Raw genomic sequence first — 18,169 nt, 5'->3', positions numbered from 1 at the left:
AATGGCAGTCATCCTTCATACTGTCCCAGAAGCACAGCAAGGCAATTTCCAGGCGTAACCCTTTAAGATCTAGAAGAGAAGAGAGAGACGTGGAGAGAACACTTGTCGTCTTATGGTGACAGGCGTGAGCTTCGCAATGTGCGCTGTGAAACCCACGCTCTTGGCAGCTTGCAAACCGTTACTTACATGTTCCTTTTCCAAGGCACAGTGGAGTGTGGTTCAGAAGCTTTGGAAATAGCTGTCTCTGCAGAAGGGACACAGGCGTGAGCTGCCTTCTGCCTGTTTTCTCTGAACTGGGAAGGACACGTTTTCCAGCCTGGGGCGGTGCGGCAGGTTGAAGGTTTCCTCTCCTATTCCATCGATCCTGTGGAAACCTTTGAGCCCGGGGCCTCTTCTCACAACCATCTGCTGCTCTCCAATGTTGAAGCGCACGTCAGACAAGCTGTGATGTTTCGAGGCCCAGGTGCCTGTGCTCGTGCTCTCTTACCTACTAGTAAGAACACCCAGCTATCGCTGCCGCTGTCGGACGAGGCCTTCTCCTTCCAATGTACCATCTGTGAAGGAAGTAGGCTCCTTGGAGGCTGAAGGTCATTTGGCCTTCTGGGCTGGGATTGTAAGGAGAATTGCAGGCGATGCTTGTGTGGACTGGGATCTGCCACCCACGCTGGGCGGCTGACCTTCACAGCATCACGCCGCAGGACAAAAGGGACAGGCTAAACCACAGCAGTGAGGCTTTGATGATGATGACGATGACGCCCATGCCCCGGGCAGGTCCTGCAGGCTAGCGCTATGGTCAGTGCCTTCGGTGCGTTCCTGTGCTCTTCCGATCGTCACACAGGCCTGAGAGCTCCATGTTACCATTCCCATTTTGTGGGTGAGAAGAGGAAACCACTACGAGACAAAACCCAGGCAATGCGGTTACGAGCCCACGTCCAAACACACATCATGAGCTGGAGAGCAAGTCCTCGCCTAGACCTGCTGCACTGGAGTTCTTACCCAGGGGACGGCTCTGAGCAGAGCGACCCTTGGCTGTGGAAAACAATGAGGTTATTCTCAGCCATCCAGTGACCTCTGGAGACCAGCATCCCTAGGACCTCAGGGACCCATCACACGGGTGACAGTTTAGATGTCAGTGTGTGGATGTGTGGATTCTTTTTACCTCTAACTAAAAAATAAAAAAAAATCATTAAAGAGACAAAAAATTGCCAAAAATATAAATATGAAAATGAAAATAATTTCAACTTTTTATCACTCAGGCATAGGCACTGTTAACGTTTGGCACATCTTTTTCCAGTCTTTCTTTCTGTGTGAACGTAGCAATTTCAATGTAATATTGTATATATAATTAAATGCATCTTGCTTTTCCTTAATTGTAGTAGTAACAATAAAAGAAGCATTTTTCATGGATTATTTCCTTACCTCTACCTTGAGAGAGGATGCATTATCCCTATTTTATTGATGAAGTAAAGAAAATGAACCTGAAAGAGGATATGTAACTCACTCAAGATCACTTGAGGATGTTTATTTTAATTTCCCTATGTCCGTGATCATTTTCTCATTTACAAAAATGTCTTAGGAACACGATTTTTGTGGGTGAGCCCCACATTGGCACATCGATCTGTTGTCCAGTTTGTAGGGACATTGAAGTTCAAGCCTGTCTGCTGGATTCGTCTAGAAATTTAGAACTACCTGGTTCCCACATCTGGAGCCGCTTCTTACAGATGCTTCACTCAGCAAGTTGCTTAATGCCTTCAGTCCTCTCTCCCACGTTATAAAACTAGAAAACTAACCCTACACAGTGTGGGTGGGGAGAGGGTGAGGAGGTGTGCAAGGTGAAAAAGGGAATATAGGCCAACTGTATTGGGTTGTTCCCTAACTACGTGATGAAATTTGCAAACAAATTCTTCTAGACATTTTGCTGTTTTTTGGGGATGTACATCTCTCTCTCCAAAAGAGAAGAGTTGAGCTAAATAGAAAGAAAATTTTTAAGGCTCTTGATGCACACTGCAGAATTATTTTCCAGCTAGAAAAGTGACATTCCTGCAGAAGTGGGTGATTGTCTGCCTCACCACAACCTGCCAACATTATGTGTCAGCATTGACATTTTTTTCCTTATTTGACAGGTGAGAAAGACATATATCTCCTTTTAATCTGCATTTCTTTGATAGTGAAGTTGAACATATTTTTCATGTGCTTATTAGCCGTTTACATCTCCTCTCCCATGAATTGACCTCTTGGCTTTGGGAAGGAAGGATGGGTCTCCAAGGGCTGGCTAGAGAAGAGATGCCCCCTGATCATCACCCGGAGCTCTGGGGCCAGGAGCTGCCAGGGAGGGAATTAAGAGCCTCCTGGGACTGCCAGGCAACTGTCTCGTAGGCTTCTTCCCAAACCAGAGCGCGGCTTCCTACACAGTCAGCCTTCAGTATGCGTCCCCTATGTTTCATTTGTTATGAAATATTTTGGATTTTTGAGAAGCGCTCTTTACATTCCACTGAAGCCACTGAGTATAACTCTTCCCCGACCAGCCTGCCTGTTCCGTTTGGGTTTTGCTCTGAGAGTCCCATGGGTTCACAGTGCGTGGCTGTAGATCTTGCCTGAGTCTTTTACGGCCCCTGCCATCCAGCCAGGAGCTGTGACTGCTCTGTAACCTTCGTAGATTTAAATCTGTTGCTCGCGTTTTCAGAGCGTCACAGAGCAGCAGAGCCCATCCATACTGGTGTCTTAATATCATCCTCTCCTCCTTGGATTTATAGGGTAAAATAAACTTTCTGCCATAGAAGTGTTTAGTGATTACTGAAGTACATAATAAAGCTGGAGAATAAGGTAAGGCCAAGTCATCGGTCCTGTTCCTGGGAGAGGACAGCAAACCCTGGCTTGGGCAGCCTCTGAGGGCTGCTTTCCGCTTTAGAACCAGGGGGTTCCCTGTTAATTAGGCGTCCGAATAGTAAGCGGTGAATGATGAAACCAGACAGAAAGAGTGCACCCTGCATGATTCCATTTATATAAAACTCGAGGAAATGCACAAACTAATCTCTAGTGACAGAAACCAGATCAGTGTTTGGGGGAGGGCCACAGGTGATATGGGCAGGGAGAGGAGCCAGGGATTAAGGAAGCACAGGAAACCCGGGCGAGGGGTATGTTCACTGTCGTGACCGGTGATGGCTGTCTGGGCGGACACACATGTGGAAATGGGTAAAATAGTGCATTTTCAACCTGAGCAGTTTATCATGTCATTCATACCTCAGTGAAGCCACTAAAACAGTAAATAGTATGCAGTACAAAGAGACAATCCATGGCTCACCTTTTGCTGGAAAATTTTTCTCTTTTCTTAGGAAGCCCTATTTTAAGGAATATTTGGAAGGACTTGTGAAACCAAAATGCACGTTCACGTTTGGATAAATGGGGGTTTCAGAAAACGGAATGGTACCATTAAACATAAAATAAAGAGACCAAAAGAAGGCAAGATAACTTCCTCCATCCCTTTCCTTTCTCTCATCTGAAATTGGAATGGTGGCTTGTCATACAATTTTTTGTTGTTGTTGTTAAAGACAAACAAACAAATTGAGCCCTTCAGAAAATAGCATTAGTCCTTTTCTTACCACCCCTCTCCCCTTCTGCCATTACATTTCTCCCATCCAGAGGGGAGGTTCTAGAATGGAGAAATACAAACTGTTCCAAACTGTTGGCGGTCTAAAAGGGGACAGGCATTTTCGACACAAAGCAGTGTTTGTTTTCCTTGCATTTTAACTCTTAATTTTTGACACAGTGGGGAACTCCAGCACAGCTGCCATTGGAAATGTCACAATGCCATGGTGTGCTGACTGCCTCTGTCACAGGGCCATTGTGACTGAAGGCCAGGACGCAAAGCAAAGGAGGCCAAAGAAGTGCCTGCTGCGGGGTGCTGGTCCGTTTCTCTGTGTGTGCCTGTTACCTTCCTCGGGCCTGACGAGGAGTCACTCAGGGAGACTGAAGCTGGAATTTGTACAACCTCAGTTCAGTCCCCTTGATTTTAATCAGAAATACACAATTATTCTTTTTCTCCAAATAGAGAAACTCAATCCCCATTTTAAATTCAATTATTGTAATTGCAGCATTCAGAAAAATAGCACATTCATTTTCTAATAAGAGATTGTGGATACCAAGTTACTGCATACAGTATGTCAAAAGAGGAAACTTGAGACTGGCAGACCAGTGGGTGTTTTTATCTTGGCAATTTGTATTTTTCTCGCAGACAATTTATAGTAATCCTACCCTTCCTTGTTTATGATGTAGAAGACTAGGTTTTCAAGCCATCCTAAAACAAAGACTGTTGTTAGGTACAATTTAGTTTAAAATCCCAGTTATGAATATGATGAATTCTAAGAGGGGAAAAGTAAGTACGACCTAATAAAGAGAGAAGGAAAAAGAATCAGTCTGAAATATCTTTGGAACCACCTTCTAACATTTGTAAATCAGTTTGTCTCGAGCCATAGTTCTGTTCCTTCAGCTCTGCTTTTCACCATCCTGCATTTTAAAAACAAAACAAAAAAGCTGGTCGGTGGAAAGTTGAGAAAGTGGCCATTATGCTTCAGCAAAGCAAGAGCACCATTTTCCCTTTTCCCACTCAATTCCAGTTGCTTTCGTCGCCTGAAAGTGAGTCAAGTGTATTAGCTTGGTGCAAAAGTAGTTGCAGTTTGCAATTATTTTTAACCTTTTAAACCGCAATTACTTTTGCACCAATCTAATAAAGTGAAATATTTTAGGATTTCGATTTTCCTGATTTTCTTAAAAGAGTGGCCTTAAGATAAGAATTGTTCAAGTGCATGGTGCTATTTGTTTAGGATTTACTTTCACCTCAGACTCGTTTCGATACAGTTCTCATAGGTGCGGTCACACATCTGCCAGTTTCCAGCACCTTCGCATCCATTCCGTCAACCACTGCAGTTCCTGATCGCAATACTTTCCATGACACCTTCCCTCAGAGATGTCACTAATGTAATTTTTGAATCATTTTTCCCAAATGTTTATTGAGCGTCTACTTAGTGTCAGGTTTAGGAAGAGCAGGTTAGGAAGCGCTAACTCCGGGATATATTGGGGGACATGACCACAGTGTTGAAGATGCTGGAAACCACCAGCTGACAGATGGCCAGAGAGGCCAGAGAAGGCTTTCCTATTGTGGAAGAAGGAATGGGCGCTGCCATGTGTCCCAGAGGATAGAAGTATTCGGCTGGATGGTTGAGTGCTTCCTGAGTGTCAGGCACTTTAGGTATATTCTCTCGACTTATCCCCATTTTTGCAGTTACCAACGTGAATGCTTGAGGAAATTTTTCCTCTTCCCAAGATTATCTGTTGGTTCATTTTTGTTAGATCAATCCCTAAATAGGCCTTGCGTATCAATAAATTCTGCGTACAGGGCTATCCTCGTATCTCCTCATTCTGATTGGTCAGAATCTGATTGTATCCTTGTATCTCCTCATTCTGATTGGTCAGAATCTGACTGGACAAACTTCAAAATGGCTAGCTTCCTACTCGTCCCAGAAGTCACTTGATGTTTTTGATATCCATTCTGCCTGTGCGTTTGTTTATTTTGCCAATTTGAACTTGAGTGAACATCTTAAGCCAAGCCCATGTCATTATTGCACCTACAAGTTCAGACTCCAAATGTTGTATCTATGCATTTTACTGTACACAGCTTACTGACTACTATTTGACTGAAGAATAAATCCAAATTATATGCATACACACACAAAATTTTCATCAAGAATCTAAAGAATGCTTAGAAAATTGAATTCTAAAGTTTCTTGTCTTAGTGGTATTTTATCAGTGAAATAAAAGCAGACCTATTCCTGTTGTTTTCTTCTTTGAGACGGAATAATAGTGTGTTGTTTGTTTGGGCTGTTGTTTCTGTTTTTGTAGAGCACCGTATCAGGGCTTCAAACACCTCCCAAGCAGCAGTCCTTGCACAATATGATTTCCCCTCTGGCAATAAAATAACACAAAAAAGTGACACCCATACCTAAGTAACTTAAGTTACCTCATTTCTACGTGTGATATAACATCTCTTTCATGAAAGACTTGGAAGAAGTAAAATTATGAGTATTTCTTTCTGGCTGCTCTCACATGCTTGAACTCATTTAATTCTCACAAAAATCCCGTGGAGCATGTGTCATCCCCATTCACAGATGAGAAAAAAGGAAGGCTTCAAGGTGTTAAGTGCCTTCCCCAAGATGCATGGCTGCTCCCGGGAGGGGTGAGAATTTGAACCTCAGTCAACCACAGCCGTAAGGGCTGCCCAGAGCCAGGTACTGTGCTAGGGCCTCCGCTTGAGGGAGAAAGGAGTGTGGCTGAAGGCGGCATTCACTGCCACCTCTTCAGGTTCAGTTTGGCTCTCCTATAACCTTCGCGAAGCAATCAATCAACAAAATATTTTCCGAGTAGTTTCTTTGGCTAATTCATGAGAGAGTGTGAGGTGGTATATACTTGCTGGGAGCATGAAGTTGGGAGGACAGACCTGGGCTCAAAGACTGCCTCTGCCATTCGGAAGCCTTCACTTCTGGGTAATGAAGGGGTTGTAACGCTTCTCTCCCAGGGCTGTGTCAGGACATTCTTTGTAAGTGATGGATAGCTGTTGGCTGGCATTTATGGGGGAAAAGGCGCTCTGAGATAGTTCCTATGGAGAATTCCTGCCCTGAAAGAGCCATAATGCAGTGCAATGCACACGGAAACCAGGCTTTTCCAACATAGACAGCTCAGAGCTGCTCGGCTGTCTGGGTTCTACTCTTTCTCCCTTTGCTGCGGTGGCCGTTGTCCCTGTGGCAGGGAATTGAATCATGTTGGCGCCACTTAGCATGGAAAGCAGGAGCTGCTCTCATTGCCTCACCACCTTGGGAGCTGGAAGGAAGAATGGTGTGCAGCGGCTTCATTACCTGGGGAAAAAGAACTCAGAGTTACAGGCACTTTAAGAAAGATGCTTTTACTGTGAGTGTTGGAGAAAATAGAACAATTACCTATTGAAGGTGAAGTGGATGAAAAAACACCTCTGTTCATCCCATCCTGATCATTTAATCTATTCATATTCATTCTGCCTTCCTGAAGGTGATTCGGGCCAGCCTGTCTGTTCTCGCTGGCTGCATGTTTCCTCCCTGGCGAGGCAGGGCATGCTGTAAGCCTGAGGGTCCCAACTAACGACAGACATTTCCTGCTCCAAGAGGAGATCCCTCTGAGGGCTTGAGCTTCACATGCAGTGTGGGAAATGTGGAATGAGGAGGAGGAAGAGGGAGATCGGTAAGGAGAGAGGGAGGAGGGATCCATAAACCATCAAATCATTACTGGGCATCTTTTAGGGTCCCTAAGACTGCACTGAGCCCTGTAATGATTCCAGGGATGACCAGACTGCTCTCTCTCGAGGAACTCAGCACCTGCTAGGGGAGCACGACTTATATATGTGACATCAATGAGGACGTGTACTCTGTCTAAACTACAGCCAGTAAGATTTCCAGCGCCTGGCACACATACTCTTAAAAGAAATGATACTCAGTCTTTGTTCAAAAAAGAAAGAATGAATGATTTCTAAAATCTATTGAGTGCTTTCTATGTGTCGGGCACTGTTCTATACCTTTTTATGTTAATTTTATACATTTATTGTGTATTTTGTTATATGTTTATTAACTCAGTGAATATTCTCAACAACGCTGGGAGGTAAATACTGTCAATAGCCCCATTTGATAGATAATGAAACTGAGGCACGGAGAGGTTAAGTTACTTGCCAGAGGTCCTACACCTTATATCAGTAGAGGCAGGATTTGAACCCAGGCAAACGAGCTGCACAGTTACATATGAAGGAGAATAAGATGGCTTTTCAAGAGCCTGTTGCCATTTGCATTCAGACTACACCTCCCAGGCTTTGTTATCTGTTCATTTGGCTTCCGGTTCCTTAAGACTTGAAGCACCCTCCCTCTCTCTGGGAATTTGGACAGCTTGGCCCAAGGGTGTGCGCCTTGCCCCCCCCACCCCAATCTTTCCCCACCCCGCCAGGCCTCTCATTTGTAGTTTCTCTTACCGAGCACATTTCTAAACGAGGACGGTTGCTCCGCTTTAAGGACATATAAATGGCTTGCCCTCACCTGTCAAGCATGATCCTTGTATTTTACCAGGCCCATTATGAACGCAATCTTTCTGTCGAAAATTTGCATACCTCCTTTCTTGAAAAGTAATGACAGCAATTTCTTTCCCTCCGCTCACTTTCTGAGTGTCTCATTTAACGGCACCTGTGAAACCGACAGGCGCAGAGATGAGAAGTGAAAGAGAGCAGTTGATTAAATCATCATCAAGTCGGGCCTCAGAAAGTCAATTCTGCTTGCCGTCTGCAATGATATCCTTTTATCTTAAAGTAATGAGCTATGGCACTTTTGCATCGGGTAATGCGATAAGTTCTATTAGCATGTTCCATTTGCCTCACAAGCAAGGGCAAGTCATTTTAGCTAGCTCATATCACTGCAATCAAAGCAATTGGCTTCCCAGGCAGAGAAGAAAGGAAAAGACTCAGGGTGATTTCTATGGATCACAACACAGTGGAAAAAATAGACTCTTGTATTATTTTAACCCATAACATACTTTTCCTTTTTACTCATCAACAAATTTGGGTTTTATTAGTTCACACAGGACTCTGAAAAGAACCAGGCTTTCGTTGAAGCAAACCTAGGGGGCTCCAGCCCCACCCAAAGGAACAAGCAGCTCTGATCCGGAAAGGGAAAATTACAGCATTCGTGGGGGTCACAGAGAACACGGGGGAGTAGGTCTCTGTGCTAATAACACTGTGCTCTCATAATACACTCTTGCTTCACACCATCTTCAAAGTCATTTGTAGTAGGTCCCTAGGCAGTTACGGATTAATGCTATCGATGACTTAGAATCAGTAAATCAGTGACAGAAAGGCAAAGGATTGGTGCTTAAGCTTCAAAGAGAACTTTTACAAATCACCGGGCCCACACTGTCATGTTCACCTTTGGACAAGAAATTCATTTTTCTCCTTTTGGCAACCTCTGAGTCTTGTTGGCTCTGTGTTTTAAGTAAATTTCATCTTTGAGGTTGATGTGTGTTTATACTTGGCTTCCTTTCTTCTAAGGGAAAAAAAAAATGCTGACCTCCAAAAATTTGTGAAATATCCACTTCTTTCCCTACTTCCAAAAACCCAACAATACTTTAATGAGCTAAGTGGAAATTTACAGCATACAGATTATTTTATGAAATACACCTGGATTTCAGAGAGACAAAAAGAAAAAAAACATGTTGGAAATTAATTTGTGAGCTTTAGAACTTCAGGTTTGGGCACACAAATCTTTTAATTAGGCTTTCATTTTTTTCTGAGTGATTTCATTTGATCAGATGCTGTTGGGAAAGAGGAGAGGAGGAACCAATTACATCATTTTACAATCAGTAAGGATACCTCAAACCATTTCAGAATTAAAATGTATATTTTTAAATTTCTAGGGCCTCAGTAGCTTTAAATTTCCCTTAAAATCCAAAGCCACGATGATAGTAACGTAAACAATGTGAAATGAGGCCTTTGTGGGGAGGGAGCAGACAGACATCAGAGTTGCTGCATGTAGCACAAAATGGCCGCCCGTTTTGCATGTACAAGGAATCGGGCAAATGGGAAGATGGTGGTGGACAAGTTTTTAGTCACCGTGCCGCCACTTCACTTCTTTAAATAAGAAAATAAATGTCATGTTTTCTGCAGGTGGCTTCTTCCGAAATTGCTTTTAGGTGAGGGATGTCTTTACGGTCTTAGATAAACCACCTGCCCCAAAGGGGAATCGATTTATTTTGTCACTGGCGAAGTTAAATTGTACCTGATGTTAGAGGCTGTGGTTTACAAGTTGGGGTTCTCCCTCATTTTCCTCTCATTTCCTTTAGGCAGAAAGAAGAATAAAATAACTTTGTTCAGTGATGGTGTTCAGCCCTGACATCTTTGGTGGCAATGATAAATGGATCTGAGATACGAAATAACTGTTCCAGCAAGGTCCATTGAGCAGAATGGAGAGCAGTGCCCTCCTCAATGTCATTGTACGTGATATATTCAATGATTGCCACTTTCTGCTTAAGAATGCATTTCATCACGGGGTACCTAGAATTTCATCTTGTTTCTTCGTTCTGAATGAGGTACAGAGGTGTCACAGACGTGGACTTGTTTCAGTGTGGATCAGAGTCTTAAAACACAGGTACTGAGATTCCCGCATAGAAACGAGAATCTTGAGGAGATACAATAAAGTCATAATCACCCCTTTTCCTGCCCTTTTAATGGAAGCTATTTTCTTCTAGGCCCCAGCTCTAGGCTCTAACAGTTTTAATCCTGCCCGGTATGTTCAGACATACACCCCATTGTATCAAGCAGTCAGTTAATCTGTGCTTCCTGTGCCTTCTTTCTTCGGAATTACTCTTCTTTTAAATCATAGTTTGCTTATGCTTCATGGGATCAACCACAGTGTGAAGAATTCTAACGAGGAAGGACAAAGCGTCTGCTTGAGCCCTACCATGTCTTAAAGTCACAAGAGGAGAAGGCACTGCCCTCACCTGTGAGGAGCTCACCCGCTGGTAGGGAGACTTGTGACAAACAGTGAAAATACCGTTTTGTAAGGATGGAGACAATAACAGTTAGTTATAAAAATCAGAGTATTGGATTTCTAAGAGTTCTTAATTCTAAGAAGGGTATTGTAAGGGTATTGGAATATTCACAGAGGCTGCTGTGTTTTTAAAGGCACATTAAAAGTTTTTAGGTAGAAACTTGGCCGATTAAATTCCAGGCAGAGGGAATTAAGCGCAAAGATAGGAAGGCCTGAGAGTGTGAACCAGTCTGCCTGGGTGTGGCCAGAGCAAGGGATGTCTTAGGCTAGTGCTATGCACAATGGGGCTGCGGCCCAAGGCCAGTCCGCGAGGTGTTCATAACTAGTCTGCTATGAGATGAGTATGCAGTTCAGAGTCCGCATTCGGAAACTTCCATAACAATTCAATAGAGTAATTTCATACCTCTTAAATCTAATGACAACACATACTTTATATGTCTCTGCTCTTCATTTTTCTAGCGATTTATTTTTTACTGTATTTTACAAAAGGTTTGTTCATGATGTATTAGAAATTAAACAAAACAAATGGCCCTTCTACACAGAAAGCCTGCAAAGAGCTGTGTGGAAGGAGTGGTTAGAAGCTGGGAGTGTGGGAGTTGGAAACAACACAAAGAGTTTTCATTGCCCTACAGACCATGGGAAGAGTCGGGATCAAATGGAATTTGGGAAATCCACGCTGTTTTGTAAGGACTTGGATTTGAGAGAGACCATAGGCCCTGGAAAGCAGTCATTAGCCTCTTGTAATGATAAAATGGAAGTGTGAACCAAAGCAGCGGCCATGAGCGGGGAGGTGACCATGAAGAAGGTAGAACCTATGATGTGGGGAGAGAAAGGAACACAGGTGTGCTCCAGCGTGGAGTCAGGATGGCAGCAAGATTCCTCACTTAGACAACTGAGTGGTGCATGGTGCTGCCGTGGGGACAGTAAGGGAGAGGGGCAGGTTCGGGTGAAGCGAAAGATTCTGTGTCCAGACTTAGAAGGATACTTGTGTCTGAGGTGTTTGCAGGGCTGGAGGAAGACGACGGTATAGCAAGTAGAAACATGTTGGTCATAGGTAACATTTATTGTCCGCACTTACTCTGTCCCGTGCGTGCATTGTCTGAGTTCTTCGCATGTGTTAACTCATTTTATTCTTTTCTTCTTATGAGGCAGATGCCACTATCACCCACATTTACAGATAAGTAAACTGAGACGCAGTTTAAATAACTTTCCCAAAGTCACAGAGCTGGCAAATGGTGGGCACAGGGATTTTTAGTCTCAACATATCAATGGAAGACGAAACCAAGGGAATCTTTAAGGACTCCCCTGGAAATCATATGGAAACAATAGAACGGCAAGTACAGCTCTGGGAAGACAGTGACATTAAAGAACATGCAGAAAAGGAAGGGCCGTGAAAAGATACTAGGAAAGAGCAATATTGGTAAATGTGTCCAAGGGAAAATTTCCAGGATGTTCAATTGAAACAGTCCAAACATCCAGCACCAGAGGGTTTTTTTTTTTTTACAAGATTACTTACAATTCAAACAATGGATTGCAGTGTAGCCTTTAAAACAAAAAGTGATGTTACCAGGGAAATTTTTACTCATTAAATTAAGTATTTGGCATATTATGTGACAACAAAGCAGGTTACAAGATAGTAGGATCTCATTTCTTAAAATGTGCGTGTGAGGATGGAGAGAAGACTGGAAAAGAATTACACAAATGTGTTAACAGTGTTGATCTATGGGTGGTAGGTTTATGGTGACTTTTAAAAATGTAGTCAGTAAATATATATCAGTTTTTAAAAGGAAAGACTACTTGGTGGGTGGGTTGCTTAGTTGGTTGAAGAGTTTCAGGACTGGGACATGTCTGGGAACAGAAGAAGTTGCCTCCCAAGGTTCATGTCCCATTTGATGAAGCTAGAGGGAGGAGAAGGCGATGTTGGAGCTGGTGGTGACGTGTGGGAATGGTCGCAGGTGCTCAGGTGAGGAATTAGGCCCTGTCTAATTCAGCATTTGAGGCACACGCCTTGGATTTCATGCCTCCTGTTTCTGTCTTTTGTCCGTGGTGGGTTTGGGTAGTGTCTGTCTGAAGCTGAGAATCCTTCCCTTGCTGGAGTATAAGGGCTGCTTGTTCCCCGTCCGTTTGATGCTTTTAAAATGGAAGGCAATGTTTTCGGCTTTCCACAGAGGATTTGAAATATGGTCATGGAGAGGACTCTGTCACCTCAAGCTGGTTGTTAGTGTGAACCTGTTTGCTAATAAACCAATGCAGGACCCCAATGTCAAATGCTTAAAATGGTCAAATCAGCAGGGACCCTGCTTCTGCATTTGACATGCCTTTTCCATTTCCCAGCCTCTTGCAGAACACAAACCTGAATCGGGATGTGGCTGGATGTGAACTCTGATAAATTGGAGTGGGTGTCTAGGGATTGGAGAGCAGACACTTCTTCTTTTAACCTTTCAAGACCAAGAATCATTTGGCCAAAAACCCACCACGTATTGAACCTCGGGTATGAAAGCTGTACAGTGTATTAAATGTGAATCTGAGACCATGAATTCTGCCCACACTGACTCTATAAAACAGCCTCCCTTTTTCATAAAGCAGGCCCATAAACCGCTGCCAGCGAAGCAGAAACACTCCTCAGGACTAGGGCTCGCTTGCTGTCTGGGCTTGTCAACAAACCCCCTTTCTGAGTGGAATAGACCTCTTGTATGTGTCGAGCTTCTGGCTTTTCACAGAGTGTGTTAGGAGCCAGGCTAGGCAAACGTTAGGCACTGTTTGCTGAGTGCATTTATTGCCTTTGCATAATTTATGAGCTGGAGGGGTTGACCATCATTCGTCTCTGCCAGGGGCTGGCACTCGAGGCTCCAGAGAGCAGAGCTGTAAATTGGATGGTGTGCTCCTGCTGAGCTCACGGCAAAGTCCTCGGGTCAGTATGGGAATTTAATACCAGAAATGGAACTGTTTTCTCAGCGCACCATGTGGGCCCCTGTGCAGCAGAGACTGTTTTGGCAGACTCTGTGACTGGCCTCGTCGAGGAGCTGTCACTCACCCGCATGTTGTGTGGGGAGCTTGAGCATTTTTAATCGGCTTGGCATCCGTGCTGCTTCCATAATGGATACCAGTAGGTCTCAGTTCTTCACCATATGCTTAACTCTGGAGACAAGGTGCTTCTGGGTATATCAGTAATTACTTGATGTGGAATTAAGTGGACCTTGAAATTAGAACTGGACTGTTGGAAAGCAGAAAGCTTAACACTTTGATAGAAATAACCATTCCCAGGGACACACTGCTGTTAGGATGGGGGGGAGGCGGTATGTGGACAGTGATCCTTCTTTCCCCACCTCCCCACCCCTTTTGCCCCCTGCACACCAGTCCTTGGGGATGTGGACAGATGCTGTGCCCCAGCCAGCCTTCAGCGGCCATCGATTACATCACAAGGCAGGCGGTGAACATCTGGGGAGAGGAGCCCGCCTGGCAAAATCCTCTTCTCTCTTCTACACCCATCCTGCATCATGTTTTGTCACTCTTAAAAATGTGCCCGGAACTTAGGAACCTCAAGGGAGTCTTAATTAAAGGCCGTGGGAAACACACAGTCAGACGAGCGGTTGGTTCCTCACCCGTCTGCTGCTCTCAGCCTCCAGAGTCTTCAGGTCACCCATTTTCTTTCTTAGCTCCTTTGACCTATTATAACAGAGAAAACATTCATCAGGCAAAAGAAAGTTAAGTTCACACAGTCTGAGGTTGGAAGCTTGGTTGAAAACCATGCAGTTGTACTTGGTCAAAGCACTGCCACTAAAACCCTGATAACCTAGGGCATTAAGGAGCCAGTGAGGAAAAAGTAGAAACGTCCGTCAGGTTGCCATGTGAGTTCCTAAGTGCCTATAGACAGAAAGCTTAGGCCGGAACCAGGAAGTGGTCCCCAAATGTGTCGTATGGCCATTCGGGTGGGGTTTTCATTACTTTCCATCGGAAGCACTGTAACAGTGGCTTAAACAGTAAAGTAGACAAGCCCAGGAGCAGCTGCTCTAGGTTGGCTCAGTGGTGCCGGCTTTGTCTTCCCGTGGCCCCACCGCCTCGTGTTTGTACTTCGGCTTTTTGCCTCATTTTTGCAAGTTAGCTGCAGTCCACAGATCCGGACACCACACCCACATGCAATCGTGCCCGAAGGCAAGGGGCAAGGACTTTCTCCTTCTCTCCCTTTTTCTAAGGAGAGAAAAATTTTGTGGAATCCTCCTGAATCCTCCTTTGCAGACATCTCCTGAAGTCTCAGCCAAAAATGTGTCTTATGCCAGCCACCCTTAGCTGCAAGGAAAGTGGGGAGAGAGAATATCGGGCGTTTTCAGTTTCAAAAAGACAAGGAAAGGTTCGGGTTAGGGAGAAGGGGCTGTGGGTATAGCCAGCCGTGGTGCTGTATCGGACATTTATTTCCGTTTTCCTTCCTAGCAGCATCGAGCCCCGTGTCCAGGTGGCCACACGCAAACCCTTGGCGGCCCCCCCTCGCTTGCATCCCGCGTCCCTGTGTTACAAGTCCTGGGGCTTCTATCTTCAGGATTGCTCTGCCATCTGCTCGTCTGTCTCTCAAACCACACTCCATGCTGGGTTAGACGGTGTGATGTTGCCACGTGCGTCTCCGCAGGCCCTGTGTCTTCCCCCCAGTGCGTGTCTCACCTCCGCCCCACGGGAAGGGTCATCTCAATGGAATGTGGTCCTGGTCATGTCACATCCCCACTCAGTGTTTGTGAACTAACGCTGTCTCTACAGCCCTGCACCACGTAACAACGTTTCGGTCACCAGCAGACCACATAGATGACGGTGGTCCCACAAGGTTGTAATGGAACCAAAACACTCGCGTCACCTCGTGACCTCGTAGCTGTCATGACGTCGCGCACAACACAGGCTTTGGCGACGCCAACGCACACCTCCTGGGCCGCAGTCTGTGAAAGCATCACACCAACAACTGTGCACAGTACAGAATACTCGAGAATGATAGTAAATGACTGCTGCTGGTTTTGCATTTACTGTACTTTCTATCACATTTCAGAGTGGACTCTTTCTACGTATAAAAAACGGTTTTCCGAAAAACAGGGCCGTGTCACACTGGCAGCAGCTCACACTCCTCGTGTTCACCGCGTCTCGTGGCTGCGTCATTCTCTCTGTGCCTGGTTCAATCCCCTGTTGTTTTGTACAGTGATGCTGTCCCAGCCTGGTGCCAGGGGTGGTGCCCGACCGCCCAGGTGTGTAGTGGGCTGTCCCCGCCAGGTGTGTGTCAGTGCACTCCAGGGTGTTCACACAAGCCCAAAATCGCCAAATGCACTTCTGGGAACCTGTCCCGTCGCTAAGTGGTGCGTGACTGGACAGCTAAACTGAAAGCTGCTTTAGGGGCAGTCCTGTGGCTTGGTTGACTACGTGTCTGACTGAGCAGTGCTTATCAAGGGCTGCGGAGGCTATATTCATCTGCTGCGCATTTACTCTAACAAAACACAGCCCTTTGTAAAAAATAAAATGTTGGATAACAAAACACTCTTGGCTTTAAAAAAAATTTTTTGTGTGGTCTTTTTTTCTCCCCTTTACTTTTAGTGAGAAACCCAAAGCTTTGAGTTAATTATCGTTCTCTGGTTCCCCCAAACCCAGCTCAGTCATTGGAATTTGCAGTGTGTGGGACGTGATGTGCGTTCACGGCCCTAACACATCTTTGTGCCCATGTTGTTGATCTGTGCCCCTGACCTCTCGTCCTTGACAGGTTTTGTATGGGGAATGTCCCCTCTGTTCTCTGGGCCTCTACACCCTGGAAAGGGCCGCCATCACAGGTAGTGAGCCTCGCCCACTATGTTCTGCTTCCCTCAACGTCCCAGTGAGACACTGCGGTGTCGAGAGGTTTCTCTCTTTTCTTCCAGAAAAGCACCAGGAGACATATAGCTGTTGACAGCAGAAAGTAGGTCTCCATTAAAGAATTGGTTTTGCTCTGAATCCTAGTGAATGATTCTGATTCACCTCAATCCTGGGGCCGGTGGGTTCCTCCATGGCCAGCCCCTCTGCCAGGCAGTGCGGGGGGCTCTGTGCTGTGACTGAGCACTTGCCAGACGGGTCACAGGAAGAGCCACAGAGCACCCTCTGCTTCTTAGCTGTTTACCAGCACTTGAGCTGAAGGAACTCTTTTACGCTCAGACGTTTCCTATTTCCTTTACTTGTCTTGCTTTTGTTTTCTTGTATCAAAAGCAAAAACCTACTCAATTTTTGCACTAACTCTTATTCTCTCGTTTTCTTTTTCAGTGTGACAGCGACAGTGACCAGGAAGAGAAGGTAGGACACTCCCCCCATTGTGGGCACAGCACATGAGGTGCTGGGCACCCATACACAGCTGCATGGTGCCAGCACCTTTCTCCTCCATAAAGACAGGCTTTATTCACACAGCGACACTTTCTATGATAAGAAATAACATTTAATTTGTGAGGTCCACTATTTTTAAACAAGCCCTTTAATATTCCATGTATGTGACACTAAGTTATTACTTTATAGAAGATTTTAAACGAGGAAACAATTTATTTTAATAGCCATCTGATTTTTCTTCTCTTAAACCTTGATTGGAACGTTAAACGTGCTAGTATATATTTATAATGTCATTTTTTCATTTCTTTTACTGGCCCATATGCTCCTTCCAACTTTTCTGTACACACTGTCCTTGTTGCTAGACATGGTGATAATATGTTTCTAGGAATGTCATCCTGGGGCGAGGGAAGGCGGAGGTCGGATGGGAACTGCTCTCTTCTCATCCAGGTGGATGGCCGGGGGGAGGGCGGTTCCTCCAGCAGGCACATACCCTGGCTGCCATGTATTTCGAGGCTGGTGGCACTGGCCTCTGTGTATCCAGTTCAACATGAATCAAGAAAAGGAGCTCGGTTTGTGAGCTTTCAGAAGATTGCATCACTACCTGGTAAAGTGAACTTTCTGTTGACTGAAGCAAAGGGATTATTTATCTGTTTGGTCTTTCTTTCCAGGTGTCCAAATTCCCCAACCAAATGTCTTCTTAATTTTATTCCTACCTTACGTATTTCAGATATCTTGGTTTCTATATTGCTTGGCAGCAGGAGGAAGGAACTAGTCCTCCCTGTCCCGATTTCTGGGCCTGTCCTGCGTAGCTGGCTTTCCTGAGCCTGTTTCCCGACTGTTGCTGCCTACACGTTTGTTGGTTTTACTCAAGAGTCCTGCAGGTAGCATTTAGTGGGATGTTTCTACCAAGCCCAGACTTTTCCCTCCTTCTCTGCTGCCAGCCTCCAATGAGATGTAAAGGCTCTTGTTCTGTACTGTTGTTAATTTGAATTCAGCATATGTAGCCTGTTATAAAATGCAAGACATCATCATTTGAGCAGGTCAAGCATATTCAGATGAAGACAAATGGTGCTTATTTGATTTCCTTAAAATCAGGAAATGAAAAAAGTGCTCTCTGGAGAAATCATGTTCTGCCTGACTTGGATGAGAGACCAACGTGTCCCCTAGATAAGAACAGGCTCTTGACTTGAGGTTTTTATCTCTGAAGGACGGCCAGAACTGTCAGCTTGCTGACATGTGCATTATCCATGTCATTT

General features: G+C 44.9%; 1 protein-coding gene across 8 annotated transcripts in view; it reads left to right on the top strand.

Moving 5' to 3' along the window:
• The window catches only part of AUTS2 (activator of transcription and developmental regulator AUTS2), a 1,101,951-nt gene that overhangs the window by 757,635 nt on the left and 326,147 nt on the right, over positions 1-18,169 (top strand). For all 8 annotated transcript variants that reach the window (XM_081053759.1, XM_081053755.1, XM_081053758.1 and 5 more), the window contains one exon: positions 16,857-16,886. In XM_081053759.1, the coding sequence (XP_080909885.1) occupies positions 16,857-16,886 (30 nt within the window). The remainder of the gene's footprint in view (positions 1-16,856; positions 16,887-18,169) is intronic.

This window comes from Rhinolophus hipposideros (assembly GCF_964194185.1).
Source record: "Rhinolophus hipposideros genome assembly, chromosome: 7".
NCBI classification, from domain to species: Eukaryota; Metazoa; Chordata; class Mammalia; order Chiroptera; family Rhinolophidae; genus Rhinolophus; species Rhinolophus hipposideros.
Note: the sequence above shows the minus strand (reverse complement) of the source record. Positions and strands in the feature narration are given on the sequence as shown.